Below are 24,852 nucleotides of genomic sequence, written 5' to 3'. Positions count from 1 at the left end.
TCTTAGTACCACCAACTAGGTAGATGTGGGAGCGTCAGCACTTTCCAACCACTCTCCCATCTCAATCTCCTTCCACATACTGGGGTTGACTGCCCCCACCGGACATGGCATCTCAACAACACACTTTTAACACATGACTCCTCTTTGAAGGAGGTCAGAGAGGATATCCAACACTTCATCCAAACAAATGAAACTTTGGTGACCTCTATTTCCCTTTTATGGGAAACAATGAAACGAGTAATCAGGGGAACCCTAGTAGCTATCTCCGCAAGACTGAACAAGATCAGGAGGAACAAGTGCTCCGCCTTCGAGTAGCAAGTGAGAGCTTTAGAAGTGGTCCATAAGCAATTAGGGCCTTGAAGAATGTTGAGACAACTGACTCTGGCCAGGAAACAACTCAAGGCACTAGACATGGATTAGGTTGAGTACACCCTCCTCCATACTAAGCAGAAGTATTACGCAGGTGCAATTAAACTGGGTGATTTCTTGCTTATAAACTGAAAGCCCAAATCCACAAGGATAGGATAACAGAGTTCCAGACATCAGCAGGCCGCAGAACACACCATGATGTAGGAATTGCACAGGCATTTAAGCAATTCTATGCTGATCTCTACACAGTAGAGACGGCAGATCTCACTGAAGCCCATAATTATCTTTTTGCGACCCATACCATGCATTTGCCAGTGCGAGAGGCACTCTCACTAGAGGAGGACTTTCGAGTGGACAAAGTCTTTTTTGCCATTACCCAGCTTAAATTTGGCAAGGCTACGGGACAGGATGGGTTCACCCCAGGCTTCTACAAAACATTCAGAGCCCAACTGCCTCCTATTCTCACTCACCTTTACAACTCCATTGCAGACACAGATGCCCGCACTGAACACAATGCAGCAATTAATCATCACAATGATCCCTAAATGTAGGAAAGACACCACACTGTGCTCTTCTTTTCAGTCTATATGTCTGCAGAGTGTTGACACGAAGCTCTTCACAGGAACTCTGGCCTTTCGGCTTAACCTTGACATTCAGGGACTGGTAAACCCTGATCAGGCCGGGTTCATATTAAAAAAGGAGCTGCTGCAGCAGCAATACAAAATGGCTGCTGCACCTCATAGACAAAACAACCCGCTCCGGAATCCTGGCACACCTGATGTTGATCGTCGCAGAAAATGTGTTCAACGGAGTACACTGGCCATTCCTGCGGTGTGTACTAGAAGGTTATACTAGACTTGCCTCCCGGATAAGAGTTAACTGCCTGACCTCACAGGCTTTTGCCATAGCCAGAGGCACAAGACAGGGGTGCCCTCTCTCCCTGCTTCTTTTAGCTTTGTATATGGAGCCACTTGCGGAACGGATACGAGTGATACGGATAAAAGCAGATATAGGGCATCACTACAATCCACCAGGAGGACAAAATGGATCTATATGCAGACAATGTCATGGTAGCTCTCACCCACCTTCATTTCCCATTGCCGCCCCACCTGCAAGAGCTCAAGGTATTTAGCAGGGTTTCCAGCTTTAAAGTTAGCATATAGAAATCCCATGCCCTTAATCTCATGGTCTCACAGAATGATAGGGTGCACCTGGAGTACCTCTTTCCCTTCCTATGTGCAAACTAATGGGTGCCATACCTGGTATTGAAAATCTGCTCCTCCCTGGAGAAAATGATAGACTGCAACTACACCGACCTGATAGCTACAGCTCACTCAGATTTACAAAACTGGAAAAATAGAGTCCTCTCCGGTGTGGATAGGCTAGCCACAGTGAAAATGACCCTCTTTCCCAAAATACTGTATATCATGCAGGCCCTCCAACTGCAACCATTTCCCACCTACTAGGCAAGCTACAACATATGATTGAGGCTTACATTTGAGTCAGCAGGAAGCCACGAATGACTAGGATGAGGGCTTACCGATCTGCAGCAGAGAGAGGTTTTGGCATCCCCCACCAAACCCGCTACAGTTTTACTACATGATGGAACAAAATAGGCCACTCATGGAGAAACACTGATATTTTATTTATTTAATAGCTGGGATCCCTATTTGGAAAATATATGGCTCCCCAAAAATGCCAGCCCCTAGGGTCCACATGCCCCTCACCTCTCAAATGCATCATTGGGAATCCCGATTACCCACCCGCCATGGTAGGCAATGCATTCCTCTCCTGACCGATCAGAGATCTCTTTGATCACACTGGCCTTCCCATGAATACAGTCTAGCTATGGAATCCTGCCCGGTGAGCACTGTCGCTATAGCGCCATCAAGCACTGGGACACTCAACCGTTTAAACACTTCCTTGCCAGTGGGCAACTCATGAAATTTGTGCCTCACCAGAACGATGCTGGATTCAACCCAGATCTGTGACTGGGGGTGAGTGTCTGAAAAGTTTCAGCGCGCCGTCCATCATCTCCTTGTGTTTGCTTTGTTCACCAGAAAAGATGACATATATTCATTACTGAACAAATCAACAGACTCTAGCAAATCTACGGTTCAGAAGAGAAGGGAAACTAAGCTAGCATGTTCCTTTTCCCCCAATGAATGGGTTGACATACTCCATAGGGCCAGCACCTCCACCTTTAGTTCCACCAGGAAAGAAGCCATGTTTAAAATAACACACTACTGGTACTAAACTCCAGGAAAGGATGGTGAGATGGAAGCACACTAAAAGTCAGATGTTGGTGCAACTGCGGCCACACAGGCATGCTATCTCACCCCCTCTGGCACTGTCCCAAACTCAAAAGATGTTGGGAGAACATGTTAAAAGACTGTCACAACCCCTTTCGGAGGGCCATGGGGCACACAAGGTACTGGGCCCAACTGTGGTGGTTGAGGCCTTTTACTCCTGATGTCCTAGGGCCCCACCTACTATGGATCACGCTCTACTGGACCAAGTACCCCTTCTGCACTGGACTCTCAGTGGGAGCTGCTGTTGAGCAGTCAAGGCTCCCTCGGGGGGGATGTAGATACAGGTCTGTAGTATTTTATTTCTAACTCTTCAATGCAAAGAAATACAACATTCAGAAGCAACAAAACAATACCCTTTGAGGTTGGGGCTCAAGTAGTTGTCAGGCAAATATCTGTCCCACCCTCCTTCGTGTAATGTGTTCGATGTTATTGCCCATTCACTGGTGGCTCCATCCAGCAAATGCAATATGTTAGGCCGTACTCAAGAGTTCTCTTTCGACTCTTTAGGATTTCAGTCTAAAGTGTCTATAGTTACTCGCAAGGTCCGATCCAGCTCGGAGAAGTTAGGCTGCTCACAGTACGTGACAGAGTTAGTCAGGCGTGGTCGCTAGCCACAGCGAACGGGCCACCACCCACCTCCCAGCAATGCTGTAAATCAAGTGCTCCCTGACGGGGGGAATTCAGTCCAACTCCCTACTGGATTCCGCAGGGGTGCATTGTCCTCCTCGGTGTCCTGCTTGTCCATGGGGTTCAGTCAGACAGATCCTTCAGTGCAGCTAGACCCGCCAGTTAAAGCCTCACTTCAGTCCTGGGCAAGGGCCAAAGTCTATGATGATTTGGTCACAGCAGCCACCCTGAGTGTACGGGGTTGTTGTGGCACCTTCAGGAGCAATAGCTCAAAGAACAGCAACCCCTCCTACCATACGGAGTTGCTGCTCAGACGTTCACAAGTCATGGCACACTGGTCGCACAACATCTTCACCGGTGGCCACCTTTGGCATATGGGATCACTGCAACAAGGCAGAGTGGGCTTGGCACCCTCCACACAGTGCTTGATACTGGGCACAGTCTACGGTGGCCCTCTCCTGGCATATGGGGTTCACCTAAAACAGTCTTGCACAGGGGCTACGGTCCGATCGGTGCACAGCCTGTATCCTCACACCTCGCACAGGGAGTACTCATGGTACGGCTCCCCACTGGACCTCACTCCCTCCAACACTCATTTTCTTCACAAGGGACCCTAGTCTTGGCAAGCAGGCAGATGCTGGTGCTCTAGGCCAGGTGGTCTTGGTTTCACCCAGCAGGGAGATTAGTGGGCCTTGGCTTCCAATCCTGGTCACAGGCAGATGTCTTGCAGAGCTTCCCCATCTCACCTAGTTTCTTCTGGATGCTTGGCTGATGACCAATTCTTTGGGACTCAACCTCCCCTTCTTATAGTCCTTTTCCAGACACCAAATGAGATTTAGAGTCTGGGTCTTTGAAGTTTTATGTTGTGGTTCTCCTACTTTTGAAGTGGGCACTTCTCCTTTTCATTTTATATCATGAAAGAGGTCTGACAAAGCAGCCATGACTGCAAAGTTGGTTATCCATAACATCATTAATGGGAGTGACCAGAGTAACATCTGGATGTCAGGCACAGTGATATGCGCATCAAAAGGTTACTCCCACACCCAAGCCCTACTCTTTCTGATTCTTTTATCAACTGCATCTCCCTTCCTGAGATGTGTCCAGGCCCCTTCCTTGTGATCTATCACTGAATGAAAGAGCAGTCTTTTGAAATGTAATGGTAGTCTTTTCCGTTTCCCTCCAGTGTGTCCTGACCCAGCTCACAGGAATGCAGCAACCCACAAATCTGTCTGGGTGGGATTCCTCTCCTCCTCATGTCTTTACCAGGAAGACCTGGGCTTCCCAAAATGGAACCCAAGGTCCTCCGTACAAAGTGGCATTGCAGGCATACTCACTCAGTGTACATTCATAGCACACTTTCTGTTCAGCCCTAATACCTCCATGCATTGTACCTTTATATGTACACATGCATTTCAGTACACACAGTCCATCTGAGTGCATTGTTCAGCACTGACAGACTTTTTTATCTCTACCCAGGAAGTGTCATTTCAAAGCCACGCACTGCCATCATGCACACTCACCATTTCCGCTGCACAACTCTTCATGTATTGTACTTCACACAAGCACAGATACACCCAGCACATGCTTTATCTACACATGCACTGCACAGGACTCAATCTCTCGTGAAATTAATTAATCTCAGGCATATGTGCACCCAGTTTACTAACCACACATGTACTGCACAGTACTTCTCCATCCTTGTTATGTACCCTTCCCACACACACATACAAATAACACAGAGTCATTACTCCTGCGCTATGCATCACTCCGCATCTACCTCATGTAGCCCAAGGGTGAGTTAAGCACACAGCAGCAGAACTTTTAAAAAGGTTAATGAGCTTGTAGGCCTCACTCCAGTGACACAGGGTAAAAAGGTCCTCACCACTGTTACCGATCACTACATGGTATGCTACTACCACTGTGCTTGTGCTGCTTAATTCCTGGTGGAGGGGGATCCTTCCACCACTATGAGGGTAGCAACAAGACTGCAATTCATTAGACAGCCCTATGTCATGGCACACATGCATGATCTGTGCTCGCCTATGCCAAACAAATCTGCATTAGGGATCTAGAGAAGAGTACGGTTGGGCACTCAGGGCAGGGGAACACATCTCTACCATGCAACAGACTTTTCCGTCCCAACAAAGACATTAACAAGATCTATGAAACTGACATTCCCTGTCTCCCCAGCTATGTACTACGGGGACTCCCAAGTATGCTGACCTAACCATTGCACAACAACAAAAGGAAAGGAAATCATACTGGCACTCTGTGCGGCCAAACAGGTCATCACATCCAAATGGTGTACCAACGCAATACCAGACCATGCTGACTGGCTGAATAAACGGTCAGACCTCACTGGAATGGAAAAATAAATGCCCTTTATAGAAAAACTACGATAATTCGACAAAATGCAGGGCCCATGCATTAGATAACTACAGGATTTCCACAAACTCACTTGTCCGGCCTATTTTCAAGAGCTCTGACTTACAAGAGAGAAGAACATGATGTATCAACACAGTATAGACTGATTGCAGTGGAATCCATATCTTATATGATCCAACCCTAGGGCTTTGAACACTATGATGAAATCACCAACCTCCTCCCCCTTCTTGGACTACACCTCTGCCATCCCGTGTTTTGCTCCTTCTCAATTTCATTCCCTTTACTGGATTCCTTTCTGCTCTGTCTTATCTTCTTTGTTTCCCCCATTGTTGTGCCTCACCGGACATTGGTTGAAGGTCAGTGTATATGTTTTTTTGTGGTTTTTTTTTAGTTTTATATAGCGCGAACTAGACCCGAGACATCGTGTATCAGAGCGCTTTACATTCGCACCAGTTTCGTTACAGACGGACACATTCATTTTTGGTAGGCATGGGGAGATTACGTAATTTGCCCAGAATCACAGGATGTTGAACGTCATTGCTGAGACTCAAACCCGGTTCCCCAGCTTCAAAGTTGACTGCTCTAGCTGTAAGGCTACATCCTCTATTGGACATAATGAATAAAAACAGATTTGAACCATAAACATGCATTTGTTGGATTTTACACCCATACATTGCAAATTTTGACTTGTAATTTCTGCATTTTATTAACCAATAGTTATTTGCCTAACTTGCATAACAGGATTCTGCTCCACTACGCAGTACTGCACATCACTTTAGCGTGTCTTTTTGTATGTGTTTTGTAAAACAAAAAAAAACAAAAAAAAGGTATCAATAGGTCTCATGTAACATTTCAAAATATAAATCAAGAAGATACCATCCATGCTATCAGTGTAGCAGAGTTAGATTCTTCCTGTAATACTGGAAATTGGTACCAGATGTATTTTCTGCCCGGGTCACAGTTCATGGTCTAGCTAGTTCTTCACACTGTACTGGATATATCATTCCAAGGCAGGCTCTCCCAGTGGTGTAGCTAGGCCTTAGGCCACCCGTGGTGGCAGCTGCGTTTGCCGCCGACGGCGGCTGGATCTTAGAGGAGGTGGTGCTGAAGATTTCTTCAGCCGCTGCCCCGCAACGGCCACAGGTAAAGAGCGGGGACCCACAACCGCTGGCTGCCCCCAAAACTCGTGCTTCCCACCTTTCTACACCACTGGGCTCTCCCAGAGGATTTGCGGAACTCCTACTAAATCAAGATTGTGTAAACAAGAATCCTTTTGTGAATCTTGCAACCAGATGTGAATGCATAGGTGAAGTCTTGAAGCAGATAGAAGACCTCAGTTCTGTGAATGTAATTGCAAAGCAGCATCATAAAACCTACAGTCCATTGGGTCTCTAATTGGCAGAGGTGTGCATCCTATTCAAGTAGGGACTACCACTCTAGCCAGGGTAAGCTAGAAACACACTAAAAGATAACCTGTGCTTACCCACTGGTTATGTTATGTTAAGGTATTTGTAGAGCGCATGGCTGCCCCAGCAACGGGGCGTCCCAGCGCCAAGATGAACACTGAGTGAGACGACAGACCAGAGGAGAGATTAACACTGGGGGAATAGCCAGGTCTTCACCGTAGCTTGGCACAGAACAGTCAGCCTTATCTGAAGAGGAAATGTGTAAAGTATTTGTGCAAAACACAGAGTAACACAATTAAAACACCACAAAAATACTTTACACAAGGTTAGAAAAATAGATACCATTTCTTTAAGTAAATCAGGAGCAAAACAACAAAAATCCAATAAATAGAACCGAAGTTCAGAATTTTGAAAGATTAAATTGAAATATAGTGCTTAGAGTCCTAATGCATCAACTGGGGACATTAGACCGCTAGACTGGTCATATCCAAATTTTAGGCTGACCGTGATGGAACGCTGGCTGGCTACAGGACTCACTCAGGTCTCACTGAAAAAGTACCTTGGATGGAGCAAGCATTGACGCCAAAGACCTGATGCGAGGAGCAGAAGAGGCGAAGTGTCATCGTCGATCCCATGGATGAAGGCGGTGCATAGGTTCCTATCCACACAGTCAGTGAGACTTCGTAGACAAACCCCTTTGTGATAAGGCGATGCATCGTCGTCGAGCCAGGCAGTCCGTCGTCGTTGATCAGCGCACTCCTCCAAAGTGATGTTGTCAAGCAGCATCGGTTTCGAAGGAGATGCATAGGTTCAGATTGGCGCAAAGTCATCGATGAGAGGATTCTCCTGGATAAGCGCAGAAAAGTAACTTCCAAAGGCTCAGGAATGGGTTGCTGCCACTTGACTAGGCAGGATCACAGATGGCAGAGTCCAGGTGCTGTTGCAGGGTTGAAGGAAGTCTTTGATGGCCCTGAAACTTTAGAACAGGGGGCAAACCAGCAAGCCCTTGGAGTCACACTGGGTTCAAGTGAGATGGGTCCAGCAGGGCAGACGGCAGCAGTAGCAGGCAACAGGCAGCACAGCAGAGCAGAAGCAGTCCAGCAGACTGGCTGTCCTTGTCGCAGCACAGCATGTGGATACGTGCCCAGAAACACCAAGCCTTCCTATGTTTGTGGCTGTCTAGGAGGAATTCACAAAGTGAAGCTCTCATCCTCCCCAAACGTGTGTTGAAGACAAGCTGCAGGCACACAAAGCAGTAAGAGCAAAGAAAACTTTCTAAAAGTGGCATTTCTAAAATAACAATGTTAAATCAATCCAACTTTACTAGTAAAGAGGATTTATCATTAGCATATCAATTATATAAAACATGACACAACTAATGAGGAATTCCAGCTTATAGGTGTATTAAGTCATTCCCAATGTTGTCCTATGAAATGAGTAGGCCTCACAGTAGTGAAAAACAAATTTGGGTGTTTGTCACTACCAGAACATGCAAAACTTAACAGTGCATGTCCTACCTTTTACTTACACAGAACCCTGCTCTATGAGCTACCTAGGGCCTACCTTACGGGTGGCTTAGGTATAATAAAGGGGTAGCTTGAGTTAGGTGTAATAAAAGGGGAGCTTAAGGCTTGACAAAGGGTTTTTACATGCCAAGTCAAAGTGGCAGTAAACTGCACACGCAGTCAAGCAGAGTGGCAATCCTTGTAGCATAGTAGAACTTACTCCTGGCAGAGTTCTTCACACGTCCAGTAGTATACTGATTTGGTAGGGTCAGAGCCCAAGTACTTATAATCAAATGTGCCTTTGCAGTAGGGGTGACTTCAAAGCAGTTCCTTGAAGTACACAGGTCCCCTTTAATCCTAGCCATGTCTAACATGCTATCTGTAGGGGTAATCAGTCCTTTGTGTGGGGCCTATTCAGATATAAGTGTGAGCTCCCTCTCCCCTTCCTTCCCAGGAAGGCTGTTAGAATGCAGACGAGTCCTCTGCCACACCCACCCTTCCTGTGTTTGTGACTGTCTAGAAGGAATTCACAAAGTGTAGCTGTCACCCAGCCCAGAAGTGTATTGGAGACAGGCTGCAGGCACACAGAGCAAAGTTAAGAGCAGTATTTGTCCACCTTTCCAAAAGTGACATTTCTAAAATAGTAATGTCAAATCCAACTTTACCACTAAAAAGGATTTATCATTACCAATCCAAAGATATAAAACTTGACTTAGCTACTCCTTTCTAACCAGGAATTACAGCAAAAAATGTTTTAAGGAATTCACAATGCTAGCCTAAGAGAGGAGTAGGCCACACAGTAGTGAAAAACGAATTTGGCTGTTTGTCACTACCAAGAGATATAAAACTTAAAAAGACATGCCTGCCCTTAGGGAACCACCAACTCTGGCACTTAAGGCCACATCTTTTTTGCAAGATGTGCACATGTGATCAGTCAAAATTACATCATTCACACTGCAAGTGAGCCACTGGTTGAAGTACCTCACCCACTAGTCCATGCTGTATGCAGAGATGTGCGAAAACAAAATGACTTTTATATATGAATTTTTAATTATGAATTTGTTTGATTACATGAGGCTGGTGACGTAGCTAAACCTGTCTCCAAGCTATACATAAAAAATGCACATGAATATGCATGTCAAATAATGACAAACTCTCAATAACAAATTGGAAAACACATTGAATGTAACATTTAGGAAAGATGGTAGATTGTCCTCGCAGGAAATGTATCACTTCCACTGCAGGTCCCAAATGGAGCATCTCCTAACAGGGTGGCTTAACTGAACAAGGGTGACAGTGGAAAAGGTGAAAATGACTGCTATGGATTCACACATCTGTATCTCATTAGCATTGTTCAAACTGTGGTCACTGAGGAAATAAGAGGCACTGCTATTATTTTATTTAAAAGCTAATTGTTTATATGGCAGCCCTCAATCAAAACATACAAGCAGCACATTTTATTTATTCGACAACAGTAAAACGTTCATGTTTCAAAATCTGCTAACCAAGGTGTCTTGCGTTTGTTTGAAGGTGGTTTCGTTTTGTGAGACTTCGAAGCTCAATTATTGTTTTACGCGTAAAAGAGATGCGTGCGATTTACAATAGGTGAAAATGACGCTGGAATTTCTCATTCTTGTTGCGTGTGTGAGAGGGCGAATGCCAGGAAGAGATGTGAGGAGGCAATCCTGGGCATTTTAGCTTACCGCAAAAAAAACACCACTGGCTCTGCACAAACCACATTACCAGCAGGAGCTGCGAAGAATAGACAGTAGTGAGTGATTGCCATTCAGTCAGGCACATTCAGACTGAATAGAATGGTCCCATATTGATATCCAGTGTATTTCTAATCGCTCCACATTTTGGAAGGTGAGAGAACCGTAATCCATTGAGATAAACTAATTTGTCACAGATCACACTATCTGATCTAGTAATGATGCTAGGATTAAAATGTGGTCCTCCATATTCCAAAATTGGTAACATATTCAGTGAGATTACTCTGGACAAAAAGTCTGCATTATGTTTTGGTCTGTCTTCTGCTTGGTAGTGGGGCAGTAGTCTTAACATGCCTCAGCAGACGTTTCACGTTCTGTGTGACTGCCAAATTGTTGAGTTACCACGGTTACTACAAAGTGGGTCCAAAGCCAGACACTTTAGATTTTCAAAATATTGGCAGTCAGCAGTGCTAGTGAATCATTAAGAACGTCAGCGGCCATCTGTGTGTCTTTAATGCACAGAAACAACGACAACAGTAAGGACATTCTTGAAAGATTCTGTACCTTTGTACCAGCTGACAACAGGCTTTGGTGACCCGACAGCCCGGCAGGCCAGTTTCACAGTCTCTCCCAATTCAGCTGTGCAATCAGCAAGTCGTTCAACAAATTCAGGAGGACCTAAGAAACAAAACATATTTTTGCAGTTTAGCTTTCTCATATAACTTTTTTATATCTTCTCTTGCCCAGGAAGGAAGGAAGAGGAGGGTTTAAAGTTATCATTCGGCTACAAATAGGCTAAGTGGGATGGGCCAATCCTATGACAGAATACTGAGCGCAGAAGTATAGCCTTATAGGAATAACGATTTGCAGAAAATCGCCTACCACTACATGTCAAGGTAAGTATATATGCAGGTAAAGATGTACTATTCTTAGCTATAATACATCAGGTATATAGACAGGAGCGTCTCATGTCAGGGAAAAGAGGCAAGTCGGGAGGGTGCATGGGGCAAGACAGAGAAAAGAAAAAAAGAACTTACCTGCCGCTCTCCAGCGCTGCGCTCTTCTGGCTCCACTGCAGGCAGGCAGGCAGGCAGGCACAGGCTCCTAGACTGAGCTGCGGGCAATCCTGAAGTTGCTCTGATGCATGAGAGCAGCTTCAGTATTGGCCTGATCGCTGTGAATTTGCGCTTTCAGACAGACTAGGAGCCTGTGCCTGCTCTCTCCAACCCAGCAACACAGCTTGGGTTGGAAAGAGCTTCAGTGAAAATGATGGATTAGTCAGGCTGACACAGCCGGCAAAACTGCCATGTCCACTGAAGGCAGTGCCCACCATTCCATCTTCAGTACTGTTACCCCCTGGTCCTGCCCCCAAGACTCGGCACACAGAAGAAAAATAAACAATATTAAAACAGGTTTTAAACCCGTTTTATCATCGTTTTATTTTTCATGTTTTTGAAGGTGCTGGCAGGGGAGGCGACACTCCTCCTCCATAGTGGAGGAGCCGCCGCTGTATGTAGATATATATTGTCAAGGTACATAGATGTGGCGTTAAGAATTGTAAATGCATATTTATGTAAACACACCTCCATAATATTGTGGCAGTCGATATTGCGGATGAATATTTTTTCATGATTATATGATACACCTGATATTCTGCTAGTACACAGTAGGGCCCTCACTTCTAATGAAGGATTTTGATAAATTTACAACAGAAAAGTTGTTGGCAAAATTAGCCCAACATGTTAAACGATATTGCAGTACCTTCAGGATACAGTACCATGGCGAGTGGCTATGCTACTGTTTTTTTCATAAACTGTATCAGTGTCAGAGATACTTTGCAACAGCATGTGGACCGAATGAGTGACTCAAAAGGTCACTTTTGCTCTGGTCAAATGGCTTACATTTTGTTTTTGGACATAATAGGTGGTGAGAATGGTGGTGCTACATTTGACTAGACTGAATGCACTTTAGGTATTCTGAAAATGATGAGGCACAAATGAAATGTTTCCTGGAGTAATCTGTAATCTTCCAACAAAAAAAGTTAACTTTGTACCCAAGCAAAGAAGTAAACTTGCAGGTGCAGGCTTATGAACCAGCGCAATTTTGATTCCACCCTAAGATACTATAGGAGCGCATCACAATCATGAGTATTCAGCGCTCAAAAATGTTTTGTGTGATTAATGTTCCTGAAAGAAGATGGAGTACTGTATATTTAAAGTGCTCCATGTCTAACAGATACGATTTATAATGTGTGTTTAAAAAATTTGACTAATAGAGAAGTTTGATGTACTTATTCATTAATACTATGGAGGAAAATCTACGCACATGATGTGATTTATTGTCAGAGTAACAAGATAAACAAGATTAAAATATGTGCAAAGTAATGTTTAGAGATTCGTGTGTAACACAACATTATATTCACTTGAGTGTATTTTAATTAATATTTTTAGTGGTGTTTTGCATTACTTATGCATTAAGAAATTATGCAGGCATTTGAAACTCAGTGCACTATTAAGTTGACTTTAATTTTGCGGCCTCAGGTATAATTTTAGTGCATGTACACAATGCAGTTTAACATTTAATTTGTGTCTAACCTTCAATGTGGAATGTTTTCATTGCATTTTGTTTCCACTGCAGGTGTGGACAACGCCTCATTAGTAGCATAGAAGAGTTTTTATTTCATTAGATAGCAAGGTAGGAGAAGACAAAGTTGGAAAGGAGACAGGTGGTAACAAGTAGGGAGATGTGTTATCATGGAGAAGAATGACCAAGGACGAATGAAGTTGCAGTTTATCGATGTGGGAAAGGTGGTACTAGTATACAATTTGTGCCAGAAACATGGAAAAGTACTGGAGAAGGTCACGAGCAATTTTCTACCTTGAATGCAACTGATATTATATGCTATAACTTAGTGAGGGTCAGGATAGGCATTTTAGGATTTTAGTTGAGGACTGGATTATTGTGTGACTAAATTGCTTAAACTGTATCAAAAGTTTAAATTGGGATTGTGTTCTCCCTTTTTCCTCTCATACAGACCATCTGGTTGAGGATAAATGTTTAAATGGGCCCACGCTCTCTCACTTACTTTTAAGAATTGCTGCCACTCTGTTTTATTGTCAACAGTGTTGTTTCTATGGATATACACTTGTTAATATTTTGACTGAAACTGATAAAATTACTTGGCAATCTAACAATGCCAACACAAATGGTGCAGCTGCCTGTTTCTAGCTTATCATATGTGGGCTACAGTAGAATGCATTGTCAAAAGGAGGTAAATTGGATAACAGTGACATCTCGTAAGCGGCAACCCACACAGACTTTTTCAGAGGCTGCACATTTTCAAAAGCCAACTGACAGGATCACTGCTAAGACTACAGAAATTCCACAGAACAGTGGATCAGCAACTTCCTCACAGCTGATCCATTAAGGAGCTGTGCTGAAAGAGCCATTGTGTAAAAATCAACTGATCACAATCTAAGAGAATCCCCTTTGTGATATCACAGCGAAATAAAGAGTTTGACAACAGCAAAAGAGGCTTGAAGGTACAACTGCCATACTTTCAAGCCAGCTCAGAAGGTATCAGTGAAAATCTAATAAATTATGAAATAAAAGAAAAAATAAATAAACATAACTGCTTTTCTGTAGTAACATAACCCATGGTGATACTTTGTGGACAATATATTTTCATCAAAAAACTGGATATAACTTAAATGAAACACAGGATCAACTATCATATAAGTTTTAAAAAAACAATGGGAAATCTTTTTAACTCCTTTTGAGAGTTTGAGCTACAGACATCTTTATCTGTCTGTTGACCAAAACTGTTGTTTCAAATGTACACAGAGTGGACTTTGGGTCAGCCGCTTGCTCATGACGGGATTGCCTTGTTCTCTATCCCAGTTGCCTCCTCAGTTCCTTTTCTATACATGTGTATGTTCTACCCAGGAGCACTTCAGTGTCATAGTGGTGTTTTTGGTTCTCTTGTTTCCTCCATCTGCTGACACTTCTTGCATTCAAGAAGCTATTTTTTCTTTTACTTTAAGCACTGCAGGGGATTGCATGTATTTTCTTGCTCTGTCCCCTCGTGCTGCTTCCCACTTCACTGGCCCCACCCCTCTCGCTCTCCATTGTGCTTCCCATCACCTCATTTTTTTCTTCCCCTGCTTGTTTTTTAAATAGTCCGCACCTCCATTCCTCTACTGCTTCCTCACCCCTTCACGTTTGGCACCCCCTTCCCCTCTCAAACTTCATATTTTTATGTTTGCCATTCGCCACACTATCGGCAAATGCCATCTTAGAATAGTTGTTTAACCACCTTAAGCTGGTGTATGTGTAGAGGATATAAAGTAATGGGTTTGTTTTATATTGATAAACCTATTCTAAGTTTGCCACCACAGATATATATTAATCCACCACGTTCTTTGAACTCATCTATTAAAACATTACATAAAAAATATATGCACAGACGTCCTCCATTGATGCACTGGATTGAATGCAATTTAGGTAGTTTAAAAATAATGGTGTTTAATTGTGATAATACTGTTTCCAGGAGTAATTTTTTATCTTTGACAAGCATTCCTTAAAATATACAAAATGCTGCCATGGATCATCATGGAGGCCATCATTGAATGAATTTGAAATATTTTAATAAACCCAAACCCAAGATGGCTGCTGCAGATGTGTGCACCTGTGTGGCAGCTAACTCACCCAAAAAGCCATTGACAAAGCCAACAGGTTTCACTGTCAAGACCTATAGGTTTTTCATAATCACTGTGTTTTTTAATGTTTGTTAACAATTTGATGAGTAAGGCTTTATCAGTACGTACTCTTGGCTAGCACAACTTGTTGAATCAACAGGAATTGATAAACTATTTTTAATATTGTATTTAAGGCTTCTGATATTGTAACACTATAGCTATATCAGCAGGGCTGATGCTTCACTGAGGGGAATGGAGGCACCTCAATCAGTGAGCAACCATAACAGGGCACTAGGGGGTTCAGGACTGCAACAAATATCTAAAAAATAATCTTGTTAGAGAAACAGGTGTGTCCAATCAACAAAATGTCAGTTTCCCTCATGCTCTGAAAATGTGTATACTGGACTTGGCTGTAAATTTATGGTGTTACATTTACCCAATTAAAAATTTAAATCTACTCTATACCATACACCCTCTGCAACACTGCAAAACAGCCGCCACCTGCGGCTTTTCAATTAGGTGAGTGAACACCGCCATTGTGCAACTGCACAGACTCCACTCTCTGATCCTCAGACCTGCATCTAACATTGCTAATTCTTTAACATTAGTAAAGTTGTGTGTTATCATATAGTCCATATGTAACACTGTGTTTGCCATTTCCCCATAAGGGAAATTAATACTTGAACTGCTATTTTGCGAATAGCTTCCTATAGAAGCCATTAGTGAGAATGCTTGGTTTGAAACCCAGTTATTCACTGCTCTTATGTGTAACATCTAGAGTCCTAGGGGAGATGGGCAGAAAGCAGGTGATATTCTTCTGCCATTAAATACCGTCTCCCATGTCAGCCACAGATCTCTTTAGATCCACATCAACAGGGAAAGAGGAGACAGTGCTGAAAAGCAGTTCCAAAGTGATGCTTTCAGGGTGGCTCGGGTTCTCCGTTTTCAATGCGACAAAGGAGAGCATGGCTACAGGCTGGGTTGGAAGGGACTGTGCACAGGAAGGTATTAGAGGGTGGCCAAACACCAGGTACATTTTTTTGTAATTGAATGGAAGGAAGGAAGAAAACAGTGGCAGGATGGTAGATAAGGGTTGTTTTGTACTGGGGATGGATGTTACAGGGATTTGCAAGTAAGGATGGTACAACACCAGGCATTTTTTAAATAGTTCATTGAGGAGAAGCGGATAATGTTAAAGTTGGTCTGCGGGTGGTAACAGGACACCAGGTCACATTTTTTTTATTTTGAGAGGGACATCTAATACTAAATGTGGTGAGGGTGGGTGGCAGGACAGCAACACCTTCATTATGAGTGACCGGTCCAAAATCACCATTATTTACCATCCACTGAATTCCTGTCACGCAGGGTCCTAGACATTCTGGGGATATGGAAATAAGGGGGTGTTATGATATGTAGGGTAATAACATGCAAGAATAAGTGTTACTCTACCACTTCCTGCAATCCTACCCTTGCCTTTTACCCCTTTACGGTTGCACATGGAGTTTGTAGCTGCTTTTAACCAAAATATCTGAGTGAAACATACAGAAAGTATAATTCCAATGGGCTAAATAACTTCAGATAATTGGCTCATCGGAATTTACAGGCCTTTTGTAATGAGGTCCTGGTTGTACACGACTCCCTTAAGACTTCTCCACTCCTTCACTACTCACCTGAGAAAGGGAGTAAGGTGGGGGAGACAATCATAACATAAATTATACAATGGTAACTGTGAGCAAAGAGTATGTTTTTCCACATCTGAGTAACATCATAGACGTTGCTATTGTTGTCTACTTCATACCATTCAGAATCCCTTGGTGAAAAACAGCATCAATATTCACAGCTACCCCTCTATAATTCTATACCTTTTGCCTTTCCACAACAGGTGGTACAATGATGTTTGGTTTAGCTTTGTTAACCCTCTGGGATTAACTGTGTGCTAAAAAAGAATGGTGTCCCCTCAGGTTCTTCTTGGATGGAAGTGTGTGGAATACTCACTCCAGGCTGGGAGGCTGAAGCGTTGCTGAATGACACAGATGTCTTTCACCCAGGAGCTCTTGATGATGAAGGTACGGGCCTGAAGAAGGTACTTGCGAACGGAGTCTTCCCGCTCATGCCAGATCTCAAAGGCCCGATCATCTCCTTCCACCTGATCGTTCACATCAATGTTTGTCAGCTGAGGAGGATAGAAAGATTCCAGGCATGAGTCAGAGGATGAACCAATGTCCGCATAGAAGTGAGGTGTCTCACAATGTGTAACACATAGTCACTCAACTCCATTTGGTAGTTCATTTATTCATGCATTCATAGCATAGTGAATGTAGCTACACATTCTGTAGTTTTATTTTAGAGCATCTCACAACAGACACACTTGTTTAGAAACCCATGTGTACGTTCATAATGCAATGTGGTTTTTAATTATTTTTCAATTGTCACAGATTTTTGTGCTGACTGAGGGTAGAAGAAAATTTTCCATGCCGACAGTTATCTGATTCCGACACATTTGCAGTCCCCTTGACCCATGTAGAGGTGGAGGACCACTTAGTTTCTCACAGTGGAGCCTCGACTGCCTCCATCAGAAACAACCCACCAGAAGTTCATCTGCCACAGAACTGCCTGCTTTACAACAGAAGGCTTATCCCATTTTAGGGTTGGCATTCCAATGTAGCTTTTTCCAACCTAGGTCTGCAGCATAAGCCATGGCAGTCCTTGGCAGGAAAAATGACCCCCAATTCACTCGGAGAATATTTGCAATTTTGGGGGTTTGTTTCTGAGAAACTAAAACAATGTCTAACAGTCCACCATGACATGCTTGACTGCTCAGCATTGCAATTTCCCTGAAAGTCTTCTCACTTTTTCAGCAAGCACTTCTACAGCAAACTCCTCACCATGGAAATCTTATCTTAATATGGCAGGTGCTTCCCTGCTGAGCAGGGCCGCCTCTGGCTCAGAGGACTTGGCACTCTGTCTGTCGTAGGTTCAACAATAACCTGAAGTTCTCCTGTCTTACTTCAACTCTAGGAGCTGCATCTTCTTTACTGCATACAAGTGCTCAACTGAATACCAGCTGGGAGCAGTAAACTAATTAGCAAAGAAAAGGGTTGATTTCAATAGAACAAAAAGCAAGAATCTGCATCTCAGTGACGCCTTGATCCCAAATCACATAGTGTTAAATAAAACCAAATATGAGACCATACCTCAGATCCTATCAGTGTTAACACAAAAGAGACAGTCATAGATTTTCTAGTGGACTACAAGGAGTGATATATGTAAACAGCTGTCTCCAGACCTTCATCATGTTCTTGAAGATGTAGCTGTAAGTGTCCGTCTTGGTGTCTCTCTTGGGTTTACAGATCAGAATGTAGTTCTTGAAGAGGAAGACATGTCGATTGTGACCTTTCCAAGCCATCCGGGCTCCAGGAGCCCCCTCCCACACAATGAAGTGACCCTTGGAAAAAAGAATACAGACAGTGAACTTGCAGCATGGCCACACACATAAGGGATGAACATTAGTCAATAGCCAACAGTCCAATTCTGGCTCCCTATTTATTTGCCGAAGACTTTCTCATGTAATATGTCATCTCCTGCATTGTTGAAGTGTTAATCTTCCCCTGTGAGTGGCAGAAGCCTTCATCTACTCTCTTTGATTTTAAGATTTGTTATTAATGTTGTTTTTTGGGAAAGTGTACATGAAATAGAAAAGGAAAGCTAGTTTCTCGCAGAAGCTCTTGTCTACCAACTATTAAGAAACCCCCCTCAATCAACATGTGGGAGGGAAGGACATTGCACCGGAACAGTTTAAGGAAATGCTGATGTCCGTGTAGGTACAGAACATCAAATATGGTTGCCATTAGCCCAAGTATTTAGACTCTGCACCTGATCCTCTGTAGATGAAAGTGAAAATAAGTTGAAAGCAGAACTTTCCACAGGGGGACTCATTTTACTTGGATTTTCCCACAACGATAATCAAGAAAGCAAAAGCATAGGAAAATGGAGACCTCAACAGAATTATTTAAACTTAGGTTTATGATTAATAAAATAATCTGGGGTGATTGAGACTGCTAGTAAAAATGGATTCGAGTTTGCAGTTGCTGGTTGTAATATTATAAAAGTTGTCATGAGTTAAAAATATTTTTAATACAAAGTTGTAAAAGATATTTCCTGTTTTCAAAAGTTAGGCCAATCAGACAGTCATATAAACAATAGGGTGGTATTCTAATGAAAAATCATAGCAATGCATTTATGATACAAAATGTCATTTTTAATCCATAAACAGAACAATTTTTTTTTCTTGCATATCAATTTTGTTTTAGAGTTAGTATAAAATAATAAACACGTAATGAGTAAAAAAAAACAAGCATTTGCAATGCAATAGGCCTCGCATTTACGCAAGTTTGAGCTATTCACATTGCAAATAACAATACCTTTTATTTTTGTTTTCCTTTTTAAAACATAAATAAAAGGCATTGTGATTTACAATGCCAATGCTTAAACTCGCATAAATGCGAGACCTATTGCATTGCAAATGCTTGTTTGTTATGTCCTCCAGTAAAACGTGTTCCATTGAAACCCTCAATATTTTATTGAGCATTTCCTCACCTCATGGACAGTAGGATTTGTTGTGTCTTCATCCCTTCAAGTTCGCCCAGTAGTCCTCAATTACTAATCTATTTTATTTCTTCTTAGATTACAGCTACTAAGCGCTTACATTTCTTTACTCCTGATTATGATCCTAAAACTATGTCTACAAGGTTGAAACATCGCCAGGCTAACAGTCAGTTTGAGGATATCCTCTTCATCTATTACTTTAGCAGGAATTATGACTTCTAACTACTTATAATAACTGTGAGTCCCCATTCAGGTCTTTTTGTACGTGCACACTTTTCTAGCTTGTTTCACTTATAGAAATGCGTCCTCGCCAAAGACTAGCTATTTATTTTACTCAGAAAATAATTATATTATGGTTATCTGAATAAATATCTTATTTATTGCCAAAGGATTATTGGATTTGTGTTAGAATAATTATTTTCTATAATTCTTTTTCTAGTATATTTATTTACATTTCTAAAGAGTCCGGGATGACATTTCATTAGTACACTTGTCCCTATACTGCGGTCTGGCCTTGCCTATATGGTGCGTACAACAGAAGATGAAACTCCGCCAAGACCTAAGTACATCATGCATGATTTACAAAACCAGTAGCCATATATACAATATTATTAACTGGAAAATCTAGATGTATAGAAACGCTTCAACGCCTCGTCAGGAGTAGTAAGCACTATACAAGTACACTTTACATAGGAGAAGACAAGGACTGGAATGGTCCAGAAACTCGATTAAACAGGGACTGGGTCATTTGAGTGCAGAGAAACTCGAGAGACCGAGCTTTGGAGGGGAGTATAGATGGAAAACACAGACAGAGATGGGGGCAAATAAACCTTACCAGAGAGTGACTCAATAGTAGTAAAGTATAGACACAATTACACTGGGTCAGTGGACTTGAGAAGAAAATAGAGTAGGGTAAGGAGAGATCAGGCTCTCTAAAGAGCGATGTGGTTAATCTGCATTAATATAACCTAGTTTAGGAACTAGAACCCCCAGGCAAACCTCACCAGTCACGTGTGGTGCACAATGTGTACTCGCACAGGCAGCTCGGGAGGACCAGGACCCCAGGCCTTACAGAGGGCCCCCCCCCAAGACTCTCTGCACATGACACACAGCACTGCCACTGCTGACTCTGGTGGGGTGGGGGAGGAGAACCCGCTAGGGAACCCAGAACATGGCTGCCACTCACAGTGGCTAGGAGGAAGGCAGGGGACAAGAAGACCCTCAGGCCCCATCCCCCTCCCCTCCCCAACTCATAGGGAAGCCCGGTCCTACAAACCAACCACGGCAGCTACCCTTACTTAGGACTGGCAAGCGTCCAGCACTCCGACCCTCGCCAGCCCCTACATCTCTCACGCACAGACAGAGCCTCCGTTGGGAGACCCCATAAACTGCGGACCTCCGTATACTTCCTCAAACCTACAACCGCAAGTGTCCAAGGAGCTGAAAACCACAGCCTTCCGCAGAAAGCGCCTCATTTAGCAAAGTATTAGGCAGATATTTTTATGAGCTACATTCCCCCAAAACTGTAGTAAACCCCCGGGTCTCGGTCAACAAGAAGCTCCTAAAAAAATGTTTTTTTTAAAAGCAACCTACTGCCGGCATGGCGCACGGTACCGACTAGTTCATCAGCGGTCAGGTCCCAGGAGAGTGTGAACCCCCGTACCCCATGGAGAGATGCCGTCACCGGTTCTCCGATCTCGCCCGCTTCTATTCAAAACACGCCATCTGGTTTTAAGTAGGCAAATGTCCCTGTACCATCAGGCAATCTTTGGACATCCGCGATAAAAACAAGCATTTGCAATGCAATAGGACTTGCATTTACGCGAGACCTATTGCACTGGAAACGGGAGTGCGGGCTGGCAAGAAGGCACGAACGGGAGTGGAGGGGTGGGGGGCCGAGAAGTCACGGACTGCGGGAGGGGCCAGAGGGGGAAGACAGGAAAGAAAATAGTGTTCGGAGTAAAGGGGCCAGTAGCCATGGAAGGATACAAATGACAACATGGTTGTCATGCGGAGGAACTAAAAAGCCTAAAACCAATCGGAAGGCAGCATTTAGGACCTAAGCCAATGAAAAAGATGAGCGGAGAGTGGGCTGACCTTCCTCGAAGCTTCCATGCTATAATGAATACTACATGCCTCGCAAAGCGAGCAGCGCATGCGCTGCAACGCTAGGCGCGACGTAATGAGCATGCCAATCCACGACAGGTATCGACGAAAGCACAACGCAGTATGTATTCCCTAACATTAACCATTCATATGCTTTCCTGCTATATCCATTGTAGGAAAGTAGTATCTGCTTCTTATGGTTAACCCCACTTTTTGCTGATGTCACACTGTTTTTGGACTAGTCTGACTCTGATCCTGCTATTCAGGGCCCCAGTCTATCTGCTTTCTCCCTCAAATTGATATGCATGTACTTTAGGTACACTCCAGATTGGATACTGGGGTACCTTTATCAGTCCCTTGTATATGGTACACCATGTACCCAGGGCATAGGTACCCCAGAGGCCTCCAATGGGCTGAAGCATGTATTATGCCACCCATGAGAGGCCATTCAAATTGACACGACCAGCCTGCTACAGCAGCCTGTGTAAGCTGGTGCTTGCACCAGCTACTTAAGATGTAGGTTCACTATATCTATCTAAATCACTACACTTAAAAACCTATCAGTCACCCCTATGGCAGGCCTCATCAATCCTGAAGGCAAGGTACTGGGTTTTACATGAGAAGGTGCTTCTGCATGAGCAGAGCCCCTCTGCAGCCTCCGGAGACCATTCTCTGGGGTTGTCTATGATGCAGCCACACATATATGTTTAAGTGCATTATAATCTTGAGGTAAATGCCAACTTTAAAACAGCTGCTTAGAAACATGTTGTGTTTGGTATCAAACACCTTGGAATCATACCTCCACACCAGTAACTGGTGTGGGAGGTATGATTCCACCCTTCCAAAGGGACATATGTGGGTCACCGGTCTACCCTGTACCAGCTTTCTCGACATGGGCAGCACAAAATGGACGCTGCCAGCCACAGACACGATTATGCTCTCCTGCTGCTGAGCCAAGCTCGAGTAGAGGAAGGCATGACAATAGGCATCCTGTCACAGGGAGGTGTGACCACCTCCCAGACAGGGTTAAGTGTATTGGGGCTGGGTGGGTGCACTCAGAGAGTGGCAGAAAGTCTGCCCTGGGGGCACATTTGGTGTCCCTGTGCATAGACCAGCTCAGACCAGTTCTGGGAGCCATTGGCTCTTGGTCAAATCTGGACTGAGGACATGGGTGTAGCCACCCCTCTGTCCTGGCCCTCCCCTAGGAGGGTCCACAGAATCTTTCCAACCCCTTCCCATGGGTATAAAGTGGGTAACCTGACTACAGGACTTTAGATTTTACCTGGACAAGATTCTGCTAAGAAGAAACAAAGTACTTCGACTACCTGCACGATGCTGGATGACTGAAGAATCTCCCTTGCAGTAAAGGAGTTACTCCCCTGCAAAAGCAGGCACCTAAACGCACCTGACCGGTTTGCTGCTCCGGAGGACTCAGAAGATTTCAGCAACACAGGAGGTTGGTTCCCGAATGTCCCTGAGGTCGATCTGCCCTCTCAGTGATTCTGATACCAGTAACCCTCGTGGGGACCGTGAAACCTGAACCCCTGTGTACTGTGTTCTTTTGCAATTGCATATGCTTGTTGATGATTCCCGAGCTTGCACATTGGACTCCGTGTAGTCCTGATGCCAAGCAGTACTTGTACCGAAGATATCTGGCACTCACTCACCGAGTGTCCTGTGGGCTGGTACTTTGCAAACCTGATTGAGGTCTCCTCACGAACCCCGGTCCGTTGGCCTGTAGATCCTGGCGAGGGTCACCTTGTTTGTTCTTGGGCTTACCTGGTTGCTCCAGAGGTGCCCTGACTCTCCAGTGCTTGGAGAGTCCCCTGGACCTTGCTGGTCCACACCGTAACCTGTTTCCTATGACCACGTGGGTTGCATTTGCCAAGGCTTGTTGGTGCTCCAGTCGGACAGCGACCCCTCAGCACTCGACATCCTTTGTGGGACAGCTCACCTCCGGAACCTGGTTGTCCTCGACATCTCCTGGTCCCCGTGGTTGCAGAGTCAAGCAACCCATGTTCACTCCTGAAGCACTCAACATCGGTGGGAATTTGACCACTGAGCCCCTGGTCACCTGAAGTGACCCAGACTCTGTCCCCTCTGCTTTCAGGTTCTTCTCACCTTGAATCCAGGCTTGGATTCCACCGGACACTCTTCCACTCTCTTGGCAGCAGTACTTCTTTGCAACTCTCCATTGAAAGCGACGAAGGTTTCCGACATCACTTGACCCCTATGCATGCTCCTCTGGCATAGGTAACAAGGATACTTTGGTACTCACTGGTGGATTGACCTTGGAACCTCCTATGTTCCAATGGGTTTGCTCGAAGTCCTCTTAGAAGTGTCCTTAACTTGTAACTTTACAACCGCAACTTTCCCATAGAGTTGTACGGAGCACGCGTCCGAGTTTCTTCACTGCACCCGTCCTCTGTGGGCTCCCTGTGTCACTCCTCTGGGTGGTTCCTTGGTGTTCCAGCGATTCTACGTGATCTAGGCACTGTGTCTAGTCAAGTTGTTATTGTTATACCATTTTTTAAGTATATGGTTCAGTCTCCCCCTGGAGCCAGCTGTGTATTTTGCTATTTACGAATGTTCTATTGATTCAGTATTGTGTACTTTGTGCCCTAGTCTCGTATAGAGACTAGTAGAGAGTGTTATATTAATGAATACATATTTTTATATAAGTACTGTGTGGTTCTCCTTTCATTTAGTCGCTTAGGAGGTGATATTCTGCTAAAACAAACTGCTTTACATTCCTTCAAGATTAAGCCTGAAGGCTGCACTCCACAGCTACCACTAGGATAGCTTTCTAAAGATTATCTTTTACCTCATACATCATAAAAGTCGTGTGGACTGGTACAAGGTGCCCACATTAAGTAGTGAACAGCATATACCAGGCCACCTTCTCACATCCATGTCAGAATTTATTTAGGGAAATCCAGGTTAGGATACTGTACATTCTTTATTTAAAACAAACAGAACTGGGAGGTAAGTATAATGGAATTTTAAAGCAGACAAACTTCTAATGTAAATCCAATACAAGCACGGTCAGAAGGAGAGGAAAGGCAGCATTATTAGAGCACCGCATAGTGGTGTTTTGTGTAACTGGGAAGCATTTTTAAACAAGCAAG

The 24,852-nt window shown here is 43.9% G+C and overlaps 1 protein-coding gene across 27 annotated transcripts in view; it reads right to left on the bottom strand.

Annotated features, from left to right (window-relative positions):
- The window catches only part of OBSCN (obscurin, cytoskeletal calmodulin and titin-interacting RhoGEF), a 1,809,553-nt gene that overhangs the window by 817,142 nt on the left and 967,559 nt on the right, over nucleotides 1-24,852 (bottom strand). For all 27 annotated transcript variants that reach the window (XM_085628811.1, XM_085628818.1, XM_085628815.1 and 24 more), the window contains 3 exons: nucleotides 18,300-18,458; nucleotides 17,009-17,186; nucleotides 10,881-10,994 (listed from right to left, as the gene is read on the bottom strand). In XM_085628811.1, the coding sequence (XP_085484937.1) occupies nucleotides 10,881-10,994; nucleotides 17,009-17,186; nucleotides 18,300-18,458 (451 nt within the window). The remainder of the gene's footprint in view (nucleotides 1-10,880; nucleotides 10,995-17,008; nucleotides 17,187-18,299; nucleotides 18,459-24,852) is intronic.

The sequence above is a fragment of the Triturus cristatus genome, chromosome 10 (genome assembly GCF_964204655.1).
Source record: "Triturus cristatus chromosome 10, aTriCri1.1, whole genome shotgun sequence".
Lineage (NCBI taxonomy): Eukaryota > Metazoa > Chordata > Amphibia > Caudata > Salamandridae > Triturus > Triturus cristatus.
This window is presented reverse-complemented; position numbering and strand designations above follow the sequence as displayed.